Below are 18342 nucleotides of genomic sequence, written 5' to 3'. Positions count from 1 at the left end.
TACCGCGCGAATCAGTTGCGATGGAATTAGATACGTACATCGATGTTTGAGGCATGTCGCAAACATTCCTTCCTTTGTTCAACCATTGTTGGTACTGTTCAGAGGCTATCTGAGAACAGTGGCAGTCTTTGAGGGGCGAAGATCTGCTTGTCTTCACTTCGATTCTGGTTCTCGAACCTAGAAATCCATTCTTCATGATTAGAGGAAGCATGCAAGGACAGAAAACCCTCCTTTTTGGTTCTCCTCTTCCTCTTTTTCCTTTCTTTGAGGAAACTGAACTGCTTCCATTGCCACTTTTTAAGCCACCTCACAACACATCATACACACCACACCGATTCGGTCTAGTCATGGGTATATGAAGGCATTCTCTGTACATAGATATCCTTCTTTCTTAGACATCATTAAGACTATCATATCTAATAATAGGTCTTATTATAGTAGTAACTGCATACCCAGGTATTTATTAATACTAATCAATATACTTCAATACTAATACATAGATTAGTAAGGCTATACTCTAAAGGAAGTTTATCTCGATATCGTCGCGATACTTCACACGATTTTATATTACTTAATCGATTTCGCTTATTGTAACGATTCGATTAAATAAAACTATAATTTCTATAATTTCTATAACTTCTACTCAGCAGAGAAAACACCTAGAAAAAACTAAAATATCATTAAGCTTCATACTATATTAACATATAATATATACCCAAAATGAACTTCAAGGATAAGAAATTTAATTCTTTAGAGATATCGCTAGATATTAAGCGTAAGTTAGAGGAATTACTAGAAGCTAAGCTATTAGATATTAAAGAGAAGCTTTAAAAGTTCGTTTATTAGAGGGTATAATAATATATAAGATATAAATTTACGATACTCTCTAACGTCTTTATTAACGACTTTATTTTATATATTAGAGAGAACTTCGAGATTCTTAATAAGAACGTTATTACTAGTTTATAAGATTATCTATAGGTTAATAAAGCCTATATTAAGAAAGAAAGAGAACTTTTAATAACTAAAGAATTAGTAGACGTAATTAAGAAAGAGATTCTATAACTATTAAACGACGAAGATCGTCCCCTATTAAAATCATCTTATTACTACTCTTAATAATCGTTTTAATTAATATAGAAATAATAGCCTTATCGATCGAAGAATACTATTTCTCTCCCCCCGTAACCGCCTTATTAATCGGAGAATTCTATCTTAATTCTCTCTCTAATACCAGCTTACGACCTAAATTATCGAGTCTTATATCTATTACCCTCGCCTTATTAAGTTATTTAAAACTTCGATATTAAATAAAACTATAATTATAGTAAGAAACTTACTACTCTAATTAAATTATATACTAGCGAGAAGAAGTATAATAGAAATTCTATCGAGAGTCTTAGCTATAAATTTATAATTTTTATAGATCTTTATAAGAGAGCCGAGATCCCCTAATAGATTCTTTAAATAGTATTTTTAACTATACTAAAATCAATAGTACTAAAATACTATTACTCTAGTTATTAAGAGATTAATCTTATTATTTAATAACTCTTTAATTAATTTTAAGACTATTTCGAGAGAGAAGAATATCGTTATCTTATACTTTATAAATAGAATAGTATTAATCTAAGAGGCTTACTTCGAGCTAATCCCGAAAAGAATAAAGGGATTATCTTTAATAAGATAATTTAATAACTTCGTTAAATTTAAAGAGGGCTAGACTACGAATTTCAGTTAGATATAGTACTTCGAAATAAGATAGTTACCTCTTATAGTAATATTTCTATATATAGTATTATAATTCTATAATAGACGACTATAATTACGGGGCTAATTAATAATATCTATATTATAATCGAGAATTACGAAGAAGCTATAAAGATTAAAAGATTCGAGTTATTTAAATTTATAATATACTTTACTAATTAAAAGTATTATATTAATTAACTTTTAAATTAGCTTTTAAATTAAGGTAATTATAGTAGATCGTCTTCGAAAATAAACGATTTTTAGAAGTGCTATATCTATGAAAAGATACGCTATTAATTAATTAAGTATATTAATAAGAAACGCTAGAAGTCTCGAAATAAGTTCGCTAAGCGGTTTATTAACTCGATTAATAAGCGATATAACTTCTATATTTAAGAGTTTAAAGATTAGAAGAATAAGATCGAGGATTTTAAGGCCTTAACTCTCGACGTTTAAGAAATCGACTTAAAAAAGATTAAAAACTTTATTATAACTACTTTTATAGTTATATCGAACTAAGCCTAAGTACGTTACTTAAAGCTTTTTAGCTATTTTATATATTATAATATTATTAAGTCTAGTAGCTTTCTTAGTATTAGTCGATATATCTTAAAATAGTTTTATAATATTATACTAGATATCGAAGTTATATATATATTTACTACTAAATATAATTAAGTAAAAGTCTATATAAGGGAATTTAATATATAATTGAATATTACTATTAATAGTATTATCGTCTAATTTAAAATTAAGACAGTAGCATCAATTAGAAAACTTATAGTAAATTCGTCTATTAGTCGAGTCGACTTTCACGTAATATAGACTAATATCTTATTTTTACTATATATTTAAGATATAGATAGACTAGAGATCTATCTAAATAATCTTAAGAATTAAGTTATTTTAAGAAATAATTCTACGATCTTAATTATTCGCTTTTATAAATATCTATTTTTAATATAGAATTTTATATTAGTTAATTATCTAATCGATATCGAGTTATATTAATTATATCGTCGATTTAATTATCTCTTAATTAATAGACTTATTTAAACTCTAAAGAAAGCTAGCTATAACGACTTCGAATATCGTTATATACTTAAACGAATTATCGAGTTCTATATACTCTATTAGAAGCACTCTCGATCTCTAGACCGTTTTAAATTCTCACTTAAGGATAAGAATAATATCTATTTTAACTATATAATTATTATCGACGTTCTCTTTATATTAATAATAATCTAATTCTATAAGTTATTAACGAGAAAACTTTATTTTAGATCGCTCGATAACTAACGAATATAACTATCTTCTATATATAAAATATACTTAGACTATACTAAATAGACGTATATATTAAATCTTTAGATATTATTATTTATAACGCTAAAACTAACTTTAATAATATCGAGTTTAGATAAAACGCTAGAACTCTAAGTATTTAAACGAAATGCGTATTAGTTAAAGCCGCTAATTCTATCGATTTAATAAAACGATATTATACTTTATTAAGACGAGCCTATTTGATAATTACTACGAAATTAAAGAATTAAGATATTAAAAAGAAGATTCGCTTATAAATAGCTATTAAGGCTATTAACGATATAGTCGAATATAACGATATTATTCTTATATTACTAGTTTTTAAAACCTTCCCTCATATTATAAACGACGATATATTTACTTTATCTATTATCGAGAGAGTAAAAGCTATTAATATAGTAATAATTAAAGTTATAAAACTCTACGCTAAGAGATAGATTAATAACGTCTTATATTAGCGAAATAGTTCTTAGACTATAAAAATATATAATACTTTAATTAATTTCCCGATATTAATATAAAGAACGTATTAAAAGAAGTAAACCGAATTATATAAATTACTAACTACTTCTCGAGAGATATATATCGTTAAATTACTTAATAGTCTTATAGATTTTCGAGTTACTATTATTAAGCTATATTTAAAAGAAATAGATACTTTAATCGAGTCTCTTAAGTTTCTCGAATAAGAATCTCTATAGTTAGACGATACTTAATATAAAAATAATAATAATTAAGATTATTAAGACTCTTCTTAAAACGCTTTACTACGTTATAACCCTTCTCGATAATAATATATTTCTATTTATTTTCGAAACTCTATTAATATTACAATCTATATATCTAAGTTTATACTATAATTACCTTTATTAAACTTTTAGATATCCCAGCAAAAAGAACTTAGTAAATTACTTAAAAAGAATATATTTAAGATTATAAAGATCGAAGATATTCTCATAGAAGTATGGATATTTAATAGTCGTTTTATAGACTAAATTAAGAATAAGAATATCGAGAAAGTCTTCGAGAAGTCGCGATTAGTAGTATAAGTATTTAATAACTCGAAGAAGTATAGGATTCTTACTTAGACCCCTACTATTTAATAAGCTAGTTAATAACTTATTATCGCTCTATTATTAGCTATCCTATAGCTATCTCTATATCTACGCGATATTACTTAGATATATATATAATCTTAATCTAAATTAACTAGAGATATCTTTATTTTTATCTTAGCTGAAATAGAATTACTATCGAGAATAATACTTTATATTATTCTCCCTCTCTATGAAATTACTAAGTTCGATATTTACTAATTTTAGATATATTATAAATATTATATAAAGAAGCTAGAAATAACCCCGTCTATATTCGATACTTATCTATTATTTAATAACGATATAATAGTAATTATTAACTTATAAATCGAATAACTCTCTTATTACTGAATATTATCGAGTTTATAAATATAAAATTATAAGAATTATACGCCGCTAGACTATTAACTAAGCTATTCGAAAGACTTACTTTAAAATAACCTCTCGAATTTAATAGATTTATTATTACTCTTAAAGATAATATAAGAATTAGCTAATATAAGATAGATAAAGAAGATTTAATTACTTTTAAAGTTATTTATAAAAGAGTAATATATCGCCTAGAGAGCTCGAGAAGCGTATATTATAACGGTATCGCAGTTATAAGCTATATTTACCTTATTATATACCGCTTAGATTATAGAATCTTATTATATGACGAAGCTTAGTATCTAAATCGCTATCTTTTATAATAAATAAAAGAAAGAGATCTTATATTCGTTAAGTTAGATATAACGTCTCTAAGAATCATAGCTTTTACAAATTCGTTATTCGCTAATAATAAAGATCTCTCTTTTTAAATTGACTATATAATAGTCTTAGCTAACGCTTAAAATAAGGCTAATATTATCTATTAATAATTAATTAAATATCGCCGAGTTACTAGAAGCGTATTAGCCTTCGAACTTTACGTATTATCTCTAAGATTCGACGTTATAACTATTATAAAATTCACTCTAAATTAAATCTTCTCTAATACTTCTTAGAGAAAGATACCTCTTTCTATATATATAGACTCGAAATCTTTATATAAATATCTTATTAAGCTAGGGATAATATAAGAGAAAAGATTAATAATAGATATTCTATATCTAAGATAGTCATACGAACGACGGGAGATTATCGAGATTCTATAAATTAGAGGAGATAAGAATCTAGCTGATTTAATAATAAAGGATAAGGGATATAACGCACTATAACGTCTAATAAATATAAATCACCTAGAACTAGATCTAGAAGGCTGAGTGGAAAGATAAGACACTGATATTAATTAATAGAAAGTCATCTTAGCGTAGTACTATTAGAAATACGCCTAGTATGACCGAATCTACGCCTACTATAGTAGAGGGAGTAATTACGATTATAGGGGTTACGGAGAAGGAATATAATATGTAAATAGCCTTATTTTCTGTTTTTTGCCAGTGTTGGAATACGACTCAACACTCGCTATTACTAGTACTTATTCGGTCTAGTTATGGGTATATGAAGGCATTCTCTATACATAGATATCCTTCTTCCTTAGACATCATTAAGACTACCACATCTAATGATAGGTCTCATTATAGCAGTAACTGCATACCCAGTTTCCTTTTTTTTTTTCTTTCTCTTTCTTTTTTTTTTTTCTCCTTCTTTCCTCCCTTCCTCCCTCCCTTCTTTTTTTTTTCCTTTTTTCCTGGGCCCGGGGGCGGGGGGGGGGGCGCGGCCCAGGGCACTGACTTAAACGGAGCTTTTTTCTCGTGGGCCCCGGGTGCACCGGGGGGCCTTGGGGGGGGCGGGGGGGGGCCCGGGGGGGCCTTTTGGGATGCCTGGCCGGGGGGGGGCTCGGGGCACCCCTGGGGCCACTGGCCATCGGAGCACTATGGAGGGGCGGGCCCGGGGGGGTGGGGGGGGAGGATTATTCCTTGCTGCTGGGGGCACCGGCCCCCGGGGCTCTTCCGAGGGGCCCCGGGCCCATGGCTACAGTCCTGTGCCCCGGGGCCACTGGCACTGGGAGACTTAAGGGGACTCTTGGGGCCACTGCGAGGGGTGCTGGGGGGGGGGGCCCGGAGAGCGTTTGTGTGGGGGGGGCAGGGGGGGGCTCATTGTTGCTACCACTGGAGCACTACTACTAAGGACCCCCGGGGAAAGGACTTTTGGGGGGGGTATGGGGGGGGGCAGGGAAGAGGGGGGGGGGGGGGGGGGGTTTTTGGTTAATTCATATTCTTGGCCACCCCCCCACCACCACATCCTTTTTTTTTTGTCTATCTTATAAATTTTGTTTTTTTTTTTTTTTTTTTTTGTTTTTTTTTTTGTCTAGTCCTCTTTTCTGCTATGTTGTGGGTTTATTGTTTTAGTTTTTTTTTTTTTTTTTTTTCTGCTTTTTTTTTTTTTTTTTTCTTTTTTGTGTGTTTTTTCTGGGTTTTTTTTTAAATTTTTTTTTTTTTTTTTTTTTTTTTAATTTTTTTTTTTTTTTGGAGCGTTTTTTTTTTTTGTTTTTTTTTTTTTTTAAGGGAAAAAACCTCTTACCCACTTTTGGGGGTGGTTACGGCGAAAATTTGGTGGGGTGGCTGCCAAACGGGCGCTCCCGCAAATGGTTTTGCAAAGAGGAGTATCAGAATACCTGTTATCACTAGGAAACGCAGTTTACTAGGAAATGCAGTTTTTTTAAATCCGATAAATCCGGCGCAACACCAAAATGCCTACTTCTCACCAAAATTCTATGGTAACTGGGCACAATGATAATAAAAAATACTGGTCTTCTATTGCTAGCGATACTAAAATATCGGAGAACCCAATTTATCGTTTTTTGGGCCTTATCGGTCTATTTATTCGTGAAAAAATCGTTACTATCTCTTCTTCTTCTATCTCTTCTTTTTATTTTTTTTATATCTCTTTTTTCTTTTCTACGTCTTCTTTCATCACTACTTTCTTACCTCCTCTTCTACCTCCTCTTATATCTTCTCTTACGCCTCCTCTTACGCCTTCTCTTACATCTCCTCTTATATCTTCTCTTTTATCTCGCTATAACTACTATAATAGAGTAAGTACTAATAATATTAATAGGCCTAGTATAGAAGATATAATAGCCTTTTTTTTAACTAAACTTCTACCTCTCTTTATATCTTTAAAAATAGCTAGTTCGAGGTGATATATACTTCGAAATTGTTATTTAAACTACTTTATAGCGAATTAATCCTTTCGCTACTAAATAATATTAAGATTTATAATCTATACTTCGTCTTAGTATACTTATCTATACTTAGCCTTATTCTTTTTCCGCTAATTTATCTTAATAAGATTATTATTAATAATCTTTAATAAGATATTACTTACTAGAGCTAAGTTATATACTTTATTAAGCTTTTCTAATATTATAGAGTTATTATTATTAATCTTAATTTATTAAACTAGCTAATTAATTTACTTTATATTTATTAGAATATAAAATATAAAAACGAAGTTACTATTAAATACTACGACTATAATATCTATAGATATATTCGACAACGATTCTAATACTTTAAATCTTAATTTATTAAGAATAATTTATAGTTTAATTGGAAATAACCTACTCTTTTACTATATATATTTAATATTCTTTTTTATTACGATATTCTTTCTTATTATTTAAATTAATTAAATAAAATCTATTTTATTTATTATATAGTTACCTCTAAGCTTTATATTCTCCTCTAGATATTTATAATATATAGTTACTAAAGATTTAAAAAATTCTATATTTAGTAATTAAAGAATATATATAATATAAATAGATAGATATAAAAGAATAATATCGTTATTAGTATAGAATTTAATAATCTAATCTTTAATTAAATAATATTATATCCTATCCTAAATATAAAAGATAATACTTACTGTTTTTTAATAGTTTATCGAATTTATAATTTAAAGAATCTATAAAGGCATAAGTTAGAAGCTCTATATATTAAAAAATATAATAATTACTTATATATATCTAATAAACCACTTTAAACCTAAGACGTTATTTATTTAGTTATTTTTAATTTATTATAATTTATACGACTTTATCCTTAAAACCTCGTATTAAATCTTTATTTAACGCTTTTTTTAAGATAATAAACGATATAAGAAGTCTTTTATTAGTGAATATATATTCGATAAGAGATATTTATTCTCTACTCTCATCTTAAGCTTTATATATATGTATATTATACTTAAAATATATAACTCTTATTTTAATATTAGAATTAAGAGTACTACTTTTTTATTTATATTATATATATTAATTATTTAAATATTATACTTTTAAATTATTAACTTTATAAATTAAAATTATTATAATAACTTTATTAAATTATAAGTTATAATACGTTTTTTATCTAATAACTAATTAAATTAATTTTATAGATTTAAATAACGTTTCTTATTATTTAATTTATATCTAATTTCTTATAATTATTCTTTTCTATTAATATTTTTTAACTATATATTTAATAGAGATAACTCTTAAAGATTAATCTTACTCTACTATTTATAAAATTTATAATTTTAGAGTTTACAACTTAATAGAACTTAATTATTATTTATATTAATATACTTTTTAATAAGAACGAGTTTTTCTAATAATATATCGAGTAAGAGTAATAGAAATAAAATTATAATATAATGTAATTGATATAAAATAAAACTTTTTTAAGAGTCTAAGTTAATTTTAAAGATTATAAGAACTTAATAATACTTATTAATTATAAGATCTTAGCGTATATATTTAGATAGCTCTTTTAAATTTTTTAAAGCTATTAATAGAGAGATAATAAAAATATCCATCTCTTATAGTGAGACTATAAATTAATAAGTTTATTTCTTAGCTATCTCGATATTTATTTATTAATTAATTTATATAAAAAGGCTTAATATTTACTTCTACTTTAGACTAATAAACTTATAGAAAGATTTATAAATAGGCTTATAGATTCTATTTTAGACTAATAGACTTATAGAAAGACTTATAAATAACTTATAGATAGACTAATAAGAAACTTATAGATAGATATAAAAGAATAATATCGTTATTAGTATAGAATTTAATAATCTTAATATTAATATATAATATATACCTATTAAATATAAGAAGACGATACTATTCTTTAATAATTTATCGAGTTTACGACTTAAAGGATCTATAAGAAGTAAGTTAGAAGCTCTATATATAAAAAGATATAACTTATATATATCTAATAAACCACTCTAGATCTAAGACGTTATTTATCCAACCATTTTCACTTATCGTAATTTATACGACTTTATCCTTTAAGATCTTATATTAGGCCTTTATTTAACGCTTTTCTTTAAAGATAATAAACGATATAAGAAGCCTTTCATCAGCGGATATACATTTAATAAGAGATATCTATTCTCTACTCTTATTCTAAGCTTTATATATATATATATTATACTTAAAGTATATAACTCTCATTTTAGTATTAGAATTAAGAGTACTCTTTTTCTTATTTATATTATATATATTAATCGTCTAAATATTATACTTCTAAATTACTAACTTTATAAGCTAAAATCATCGCAATAACTTCGCTAAATTATAAGTTATAATATATTCTTTATTTAATAGCTAACTAAATCGACTCTATAGATCTAAATAACGTCTTAGAAAGCTTATTATTTAATTTATACTTAATTTCTTATAATTATTCTTTTCTACTAGTATTTCTTTAGTTATATATCTAATAGAGGTAACTCTTAAAGGCTAACCCCACTCTACTATCTATAGAATTTATAATTTTAGAGCTTACTTCTTAATAGAACTTAATCGCTATTTATATTAATATGCTTCTTAATGAGAATAAGTCTTTCTAGTAATACGTCGAATAAGAGTAATAGAAATAAGATTATAATATAATATAATTAATATAAGATAAGACTTTTTTTTCTAAGAGTCTAAGCTAATTTTAAAGGCTATAAGAACTTAATAATACTTATTAATTATAAGATCTTAGCGTATATATTTAGATAGCTCTTTTAAATTCTTTAAAGTTATTAATAGAGGGATAATAAGAAATATAATTCTTTCGCTATAGTAGGACTGTGAATTAATAAGTTTATTTCTTAATCACCTCGGTTACTTATTCGATAATCGATTCGTATAGAAAGACTTATATATCTACTTCTACTTTAGACTAATAGACTTATAGAAAGGCTTATAGATAAGCTTATAGATTCTACTTTAGACTAGTAGACTTATAGAAAGACTTATAGATAGGCTTATAGAAAGGCTTATAGATAAATCTATAGAAAGACTTATAGATAGACTTATAGATAGACTTATAGATAGATTTATAGATAACTTATAAAAGAAGCTTATAGAAAGCTTATAGAAAGACTTATAGAAAGGCTTATAGGGAGATTTATATATATACTCTCATCTAGATAATAGAAGACGTCTATTCTTTAAATTACTATACGGCTTAGAGGAACCTCGAATATCGTATTTTTAAACGAATTAAATTTATTCGAAGTCTTTAGAAAGTATTTTAAGGCCTTATTAAAAATCGATTACTTAGACTCTTATTATTTAATAACGATTTTATATAGGCCCCACCGAGCGTACTCCCCTTATTAGTCTATTTATAAAGGTCTTTTAAAGCTATAGTGCGGTATCTATAGGTCTTACTATCGCCGTTAATGATCTTAATCGATATCGACTATCTAATATATTATAGAGAAAACTACTAAAAGATTATATAATATTATTTTAAAGTTTAGTAACTCGATTTAACTCGGCTCGAAAGCGCCCGATTTAATTAGATTATATTATTCGAATACTATTTCTTTTATAAAATTTATAAAATATTAAGCTTAAAATAATCAACGTATATTAAAATACCTCTTTAACTACTCTTCTCTTATTTATTAATTAATCTTCTTTAAATTAAAGCCCCTTAACGCTTCGATAATATGCTCGGAGAGAAGTATTATAGTAACCTAGAAAGTATAATATTACTATCGCTATCGCCGGTATAAGAATTTCTTCTCTACTCCGTAATAAAAATATATATTATCTAATTATTCTATAATTATAAAACTCACTCCGTGGCGAACTTTAAGGCGCTCGAAAGAGTAGTATTTAAAGTATTTATTATCTTTACGAGATCTTAAATAGTATAGAGACGAGTATACTAGATAATTATAAAGAAATTATATTATTTACTTACTTATAGTACTTATAATACTTACTTACTTACTTACTTACTTACTTACTTATATACTTACTTACTTACTTACTTACTTATAGTACTTATAATACTTACTTACGTACTTACGTTACTATAGCGATATCTTAATCTCTAGTCTAGCCCGATATCGAGCTATTACTCTTAAAGACCTATAGTTTAAATTCAGCTATAGCTAAAAAAACTCTATGAAAAAAAATGAATATAGGCTTTACTCTAAAGGAGTATATCATAGACTAATATATCTTAGTTTTTAAAGTCTTTTTTCTACGGCTATTCTAATATATATATATTATAGAGATATAAATATATATATAAGTTAATAGTCGAGTTTTTATATATAATATTCTTAATTACTAGACTATATAAACTAATTATTATTTCGAATACTACTTTACTATATAATCTCTGTATCTCAGTATGCCATCATACTTACCTACCCCTTAAAACCATCTTGCAATTCGCAAAGCCCGAACTGAAGATGATCGGCGCATACGGGCCGCGTCGGTCAAGGTGCAGGCTCTCGGCTGCCTCGTGCCCAATCTCTGGCCGCTCATGGGCTGCAGAAGCGATCTAGACTCCTTTTGCCACCGGGAATCATGACGGTCTCAGTGCGAATCCTGCCAGATGAGATGATGCACATCATCAATTTCCCTGCATTTTTCACGACTACAAAATCCTCTACTTCGATCAATTGACCTTCAAAACGCCCATACTGCAAGTGACCTACGACAACAATGGCCACAGAAAACGATACCCTTCCTCTCCTTCCCCCACCCGCAAACGATGATCCTCCGTCCTTCGACTCCCATCCCGAATACTACGCCCCCGCAGCTCGCCAGCGTACGCGGCTGCAATCCGCCCCGAACCTACCGACCACAGACTCCTCCCCCAGAGGATCCCCCACCAACCCGTTCAGACCGCCCCAAAACAACCTCAATCAGCAAAGCCAAGACACGGACAGTGCATCCCTGCTTCCGGCCTACACGCCAGCCAAATACCGCGGCCATGCTACGGAGGAGGAATATCTGGCCGCCTTGAGGGTATGGGCGGAGGAGAAACTGTATACGCAGCCGGCGGACAAGAGCACGCTGGTGGGGTTCTACGGCGCGGAGACGATGAAGGAGCGGATCGCGAGGCAGCCGCCGCCGTTGAAGATGAGGATCGGGAGGAAGAGGAAGGAATCTAGGGCCGATGAGAGCGCTGTGCGGGAAAGGCAGGGAGCGCAGGAGGATGAAACGGTAGATGGAGAGATTGCGAGGGAGCGAGGGAATGGGGAAGGGGAGGGGAGACGTCGGAGAAGCAGTTTTGGGAATTGGCTGAGTCGGAAGAGGACAAATTGATGGGATTGAAGACGGCAGATTTGGCATTGGCGGTGTTGACGATGTGGGTATTTGTTCAATAGCTTTGGATAAGGGTTTATGCCTGTTTGTCCCGATTCGTGATACACGAAAGAGCTTCAGCATTATCCTTCTTGCCGCAAAGATCAAGTCGCGCAAAGATGTTGATGGCCCCCCAGTGGCAACGGCGAAGGGAGCATAACACATTTCTGAAAGGCGTACAACACGAATTGCTCATTCATAACACTTTCTCCGCCTGGGGCGTGTCATTCACTTCACTCTTTCAGGTATCCTATCCTCTCCCATCCTCATTCTTTCACTTCAACATGGCCAAGGAATTTTTGAACCAACTCCTCAGACTAGAAAACAGCATCAAGTTCGACAGCGGTCAACGCTGTATGATAGTAAGTTGTTTGTCTATTTTCCGAGCCGCTTTCCTTCATGATCGTGCCGTATCCACTTATCCTGAATTGCGATACTCGTCGCAGATTCAATAAACACTCCCGGGACCTGTCTCGCGAAACTCATTTTTCATCCCAAGAAAAGCCTTGATAAATACTGACGCGAATTATGCGTCTTCCAGTGCCTGGAGGAATGTGGGTCGTTGTCTTCCCATACCGGTATCATCGAATGCTTGATGCGCCTTCGTACGTATTTTTGGAGCCCACATTTTCCCTGCTGGAGCGAATCTTGAGTCTTGGGACATGTCTCGGGAGTCTTTACTCTCGAAAAATATTCCAGGGCTCGATCTACCTCCTCAAATAGGCAACACTGACGGCGAAACGTAACCTAGCATGCAACCACCTCGTCGGCTCTCACTGCGTCGCCACTTGGCTTCACGACCATAACACTTGCCCCGTATGCAAAGTGTATTTTTCCCAGCGCGGCCGCGACCCTACCTCGAGTATGGAATCACGCAAGGCGATGGTGCTGATGATGCTAGCGATGACGATACCGACGACGACAGCGAAGAAGAAGACGACGACGACGACGACGACGACCAAACCTGCCTTAATCGGTTGGCAAGAAACACAAGATGGTCCTCCCACCGACTCGGCCTCAACTACGCAGCACGCCGACTCGCACACCTGATCGCGAGACGTGCATTCCACATGGACGAACTCCGCGATTGCACCCAGTGGTCCAAAGCCGCCGTCCCCGTCTTCGTCGCCTCGCACCTCGTCCGCCATCCTGTGTCTCCGGAGCAGATCTCTACCGTCACAGCGATCACCCGGCGCGCAATCCTCGATACGTACAGGCTGTTCTACCCCGAGCGGGAAACCGTCATCGACAGGGAATGCCTCTTCCTCTTGCGCGAGGATCCCCGGCGTGCCGCGGTGGGGAGCCTACCGAGTCTGGCATGGCCTCCGCCGGGGTACACCGATGCGTTCTGGGAGATCATAGCCTCCAGGCTCGAAATCGGGCACGGAAGCAATGTCATCGAGGTTTCTCGCCAAGTCTTTACAGTATTGGTGGATAGGCCGTACTTCGATGCCCACAGTGTTATGAATATTGCAGCTTTGAGTATCTACCTCGCCTCATGTTTGAGACATTCTCCTATATCTTGCCGACAGATAGCCTCAGCGACGGGTGCAAGTGAGGGTGACATCCGCACCATTTATACAGTGTTCTATCCTCATCGAGAGGACCTTCTTGAAAATCGAACGGTTGACATTAGGCGGACCGACATTTTCGAGAGTACCCTTAATCTTTTGCCTCGAGAAGTGCCATCACATGTTGAGTAGTGAAGGATCATCGATGGCGCGGACATTGCTCTGTAAATCTATTCGATCTCTGCTTGCAGCTAGAGAAGCAGATAATCGACCAAGGTACCAACGATCAATTGTTGTTGGGCCTTTGGAAAGATTGTGGCTGCCGTGCAAGCCCACTGTTTTATTATTTTCGAATTTCATCAGCAATGTTCCCTGAAGGAAAAATGCTAGCTATCGAAATGCGGTTCTCGTAGTGTCCGCAATGTCCAGGTCAGCTTAAAAGGCCCACGGTCGTCACCTGAAGGTAGAAAGGACAAGACACAAAGGCGTGTAGTAAGAAAATCAGCGGTCGACAGTATGAATGATAGCAAACAAGGATCGTGTTTTGTGACTTTTCGGTGCTCAAGCGGCTAGTTCATGGAAGATATTGGATAATCAACGAACCAGGTCTTCTTCCTATCGGTCGACTTCGTCGTCTTCTTATTGGCAGCAAAAGAACGTCTACTCGAACATCTACGGCAACATTCGTGGACATAGCAGAATAAAGACTCTCCCTCCATATTCTCCATATTATGATCCTGTTAAGCTCGCGTTCAGTATATTGAAGCCCTAAATGAGATCGTTACTTTCAATTCAACTTCGAAGGATCGCTAAGGCATGCAATTTAGCATAGTGAATGCCGTAGACAGCAGAGTATCAACATCATGCTGCTGGAGGGTGTTAGTCTGAAGATAATTGTGAAGCTTTTCAGCACGAGCATAAATGAAGACCCGTCTCGATGGACGAACCACAACAAGAAGCCATTACCAGGGCCAATTCTGCGGGCGAGGAAACTTAACTGAAGAGATAACAGTCAGAAGAATCAATACGACATCAGATGATTCCCAATTATCGATTCTCGTAGTCTTTGCAACATGTAATCAGTCACTGTCGATGATCCCATACAAATCTGTATGGATGGAGGGAAAAGCTAGGATGCCAAGCTCTGAAATGCGTTTTGCACACGCTAAATGTTCCGCTTGCTCAAGGTCCACACCTTTTTTGACCAAATCCGTTGCTCAGTCATCCACTTACTTGAGTTCCTTCATTGTGTCTTTGCTGGTGTGGACTTGACTTTCATCGGAAAGAGGAGCCGAAAGGTGCTACTCCGCTGCTACGACTCGTTTTTTCTTTGAGAGACCTTCTGAGCCAGAAAGTGGATTTCCCTCAATGCCGAACTGGTCATGGTCTTCTCCCATCTCTGAAAGTGGCCCGCTGGCGATGAGGATAGCGCTTGGTTGCTCCTCTTCTTCGCTGTTATTATGTAGTATTGCTTCATCGTGGCCAGCCTCGTCATTGTCACTGTCATCGTTGCTACCACCAAAGCCTTCCATTTCCACAAGCCACCACGGCGCGACGGCTCCCAGAATACCAAAGCACCCCAGAATCCACCAGGGCAGGATCCCGTAACCCTTGTCTACCCCAACTGTGAAACTATAGCCTCCTATTGCAGGTCCTACTGCCCGTCCGATGGCACTGATACTTACAGCCACACCGTTCAAGGTCCCGAGTATGCGCAGAGAAACGGCACTGTTGGTCAGGAGGATGGTGGTGCACGGAAATGCAAAGATGCCTGCCCAGCATTTGATCATCATAACGGCAAGTAAACCGATTTGTTGTGTCGTAGGCGTCGGGAGAAGGGCGGTGAAGGGTGTGATGATGTAGGCAATCGGAAATATAGTCGTAACAACTTTGAGACATGGCAGGACCCCATAATGTCGAGCCAGAGATGGCTTGATTGTGATTTCGGAGTCAGTATTGCCTGTTCAAGGGGTTTCATTGAGCCTTGGAACATGTCTACAGAGTAGAAACTCCTAAGACATGCCTCAAGACTCAAGGCTTTGGGAATAAAGGAGGAGGGATGGACTCCGAAAATACATACGAAGACGAAGAATTGTATGAGCATGCCAAAGACCCCGTAGACTGTGAAAAGAAGACCAATGCGATCCGAGTTTAAGCCAAAGCCGCCGGTGAACTTGAAGGGTAGATGAACATCTGGATTCATGGAGCGGTCTGTCTGCTGGGGGTAGTGCATAAAAATGGGGAGTAGCTGGTCGTATGCGAGAGAGTGAAGTGCTAACAGGCTGTATGTCAGAAGGTTCAAGTTGGATTGCCGTGAGAATACTTCTCGGTAGGTCGGAGGTGCTACTACAGGGACGGCCTTGCGGTTTCCTTGAGCATCGGTGTCAGTATCGAGTGAAGCCGCCGAAGAGTTGCGCGAGTGCTTCAACAATGAGGCCGATCGTTCCTCTTCAAGTGACCATTTTGGCCCAGGCTTCTTGCGTGTGAATGGTAGCAATAGAATATCGCCCAAGATGATACCGTAGTCCCGTCGATCTTTCTTGGTCTCCAATGTCTCTTTCAAAAACAGTGTCCCCTAAATCTCAAGTTCGCCGTCAGTATTGCCTATTTGAGGATGTACATCGAGCTTTGAAATATTTCTCGATAGTAAAGACTTCCAAGATATGTCTCAAGACTCAAGAATTGCTCCACAAGGGAATATATGGGCTCCGAAAATACGTACGACCATGAGACCAACAAGGAAAAAGGCGGCTCCCACAAGGTTTGGCAGTGCAAATTGGTATGTCCCGAAGAGCCCACTCTCACCGAACACCATTGGATATTTCAACGCAGGATTTGCGAGAGCGCCCCCTAGACTAGGCCCAAAGATGCTCCCAATGGTCCACACAAGCGGCATAACTGAGAATGCTTTGGGTTGTAGCTCTTTATAAGGTACCATCTCTGCAACCATGGTTCTGATGATGCCTACGTTACCACAACTTGCACCAGCCAGTGACCGAGCTACAATAGCCCATACAAGAGTTCGAGAGAAGCCGAAGAGGAGACTTGTTGTCATGATACACATCATGGCAACCAGTGTGACAGGCTTCCTACCAAAGCGATCTGATGCCTGACCCCATGCAATGCCCGTGACAGCTTGACTCAGAGAGTAGACTGCTGATGTGACTCCCGCCCATTTAGACACCTCATCTCTGGGTATGCCGAAGCTCTCAATCATTTCTGGGAGATAGGGGACTATGAAGATTTTGGAATTAGTCTTCCTTCTTCGAGATGGAACCAATGGCTTGAAGGAGCACAAGTTTGTTTTCGCTCCCGACACGATTTGTGACTCATGCTATGATGTAAATTAGGAACAAAATGCTCAGAGATATACATACAGACCGAGGTCAATGAGATGGGTTCAGCGAAGCGGCATATTGACAGGATGAGCAGCTGTTGAACGGGCAGCTCCCGTGCTATGTTTTCTTTGACCATTTGATAGCTATGCTGTAGGTTCTTCTCGCACTTTCCCAACCTTGCATGCTCGCTGATCCATGTAGTAGTGAAGCAAACCAAAGTCTGCAGTGACACAGTACAGTGGGTTGAAGAGTCAGAGTAATGGCCGATGTTAACCGGTCAGGCTTAGCAATCCGGAAATCCAGGGCCCACCTTCCCAGCATAGGGCAGGTGTAGTCGCAGTCAAACACTTTCATCTTCATCCTAGACACACACACTTCAGGATAAAGAGATGTTATCATATCACAGAGCTAGACTGTGTGCTGTGAAGCAGCTACCTAGATTGACTGTTCATAAAGAATTTGACGTGAAGCTACGGAATAGATACTAAAAACACGCCACACCAAGGAGCCAAGTCAGGTTATTCTGTACCGAAAATGCCAAGATTTTCTTACTGCGCTAAGGACATGCGGCTCAAAGACCGTGCGTGGTGTCTGGAATTTCCCTTCACTTAAAGTAGCCATCAACACTGGCCTCAACTCATCACCTTCCTTTCATCTTTGTCTTGCACAGCTGTGAAGGAGCTACCTTCCGACCACGTTCTTTTTATGTTGGCCAGGGTGGAGAAGGC

The 18342-nt window shown here is 34.9% G+C and overlaps 4 protein-coding genes across 4 annotated transcripts; 3 read left to right on the top strand and 1 right to left on the bottom strand.

The window, feature by feature from the left end:
• Nucleotides 1-12120: 12120 nt before the first annotated feature.
• Nucleotides 12121-12726, top strand: HO173_004249 (uncharacterized protein; the record flags this gene model as incomplete). Its single annotated transcript, XM_037306173.1, has 1 exon — nt 12121-12726. One exon carries the CDS (start codon nt 12121-12123, stop codon nt 12724-12726), a length of 606 nt encoding a protein of 201 aa, XP_037166683.1.
• A 158-nt stretch (nt 12727-12884) lies between these two features.
• Nucleotides 12885-13815, top strand: HO173_004248 (uncharacterized protein; the record flags this gene model as incomplete). The annotated part of the gene is made up of 3 exons (XM_037306172.1): nt 12885-13127; nt 13307-13370; nt 13517-13815. The coding sequence occupies 3 exons, from the start codon at nt 12885-12887 to the stop codon at nt 13813-13815; spliced, it is 606 nt and encodes a 201-aa protein (XP_037166682.1).
• A 20-nt stretch (nt 13816-13835) lies between these two features.
• HO173_004247 (uncharacterized protein) lies at nt 13836-14468 on the top strand (the record flags this gene model as incomplete). Its single annotated transcript, XM_037306171.1, has 1 exon — nt 13836-14468. The coding sequence occupies one exon, from the start codon at nt 13836-13838 to the stop codon at nt 14466-14468; it is 633 nt and encodes a 210-aa protein (XP_037166681.1).
• Nucleotides 14469-15577: 1109 nt separating this feature from the next.
• HO173_004246 (uncharacterized protein) lies at nt 15578-17750 on the bottom strand (the record flags this gene model as incomplete). The annotated part of the gene is made up of 4 exons (XM_037306170.1): nt 15578-16207; nt 16357-16851; nt 16999-17510; nt 17654-17750. The coding sequence occupies 4 exons, from the start codon at nt 17748-17750 to the stop codon at nt 15578-15580; spliced, it is 1734 nt and encodes a 577-aa protein (XP_037166680.1).
• Nucleotides 17751-18342: the final 592 nt, after the last annotated feature.

The sequence above is a fragment of the Letharia columbiana genome (genome assembly GCF_014066305.1).
Source record: "Letharia columbiana isolate WasteWater2 chromosome Unknown Sc0000011_s2, whole genome shotgun sequence".
NCBI lineage: Eukaryota > Fungi > Ascomycota > Lecanoromycetes > Lecanorales > Parmeliaceae > Letharia > Letharia columbiana.
This window is presented reverse-complemented; position numbering and strand designations above follow the sequence as displayed.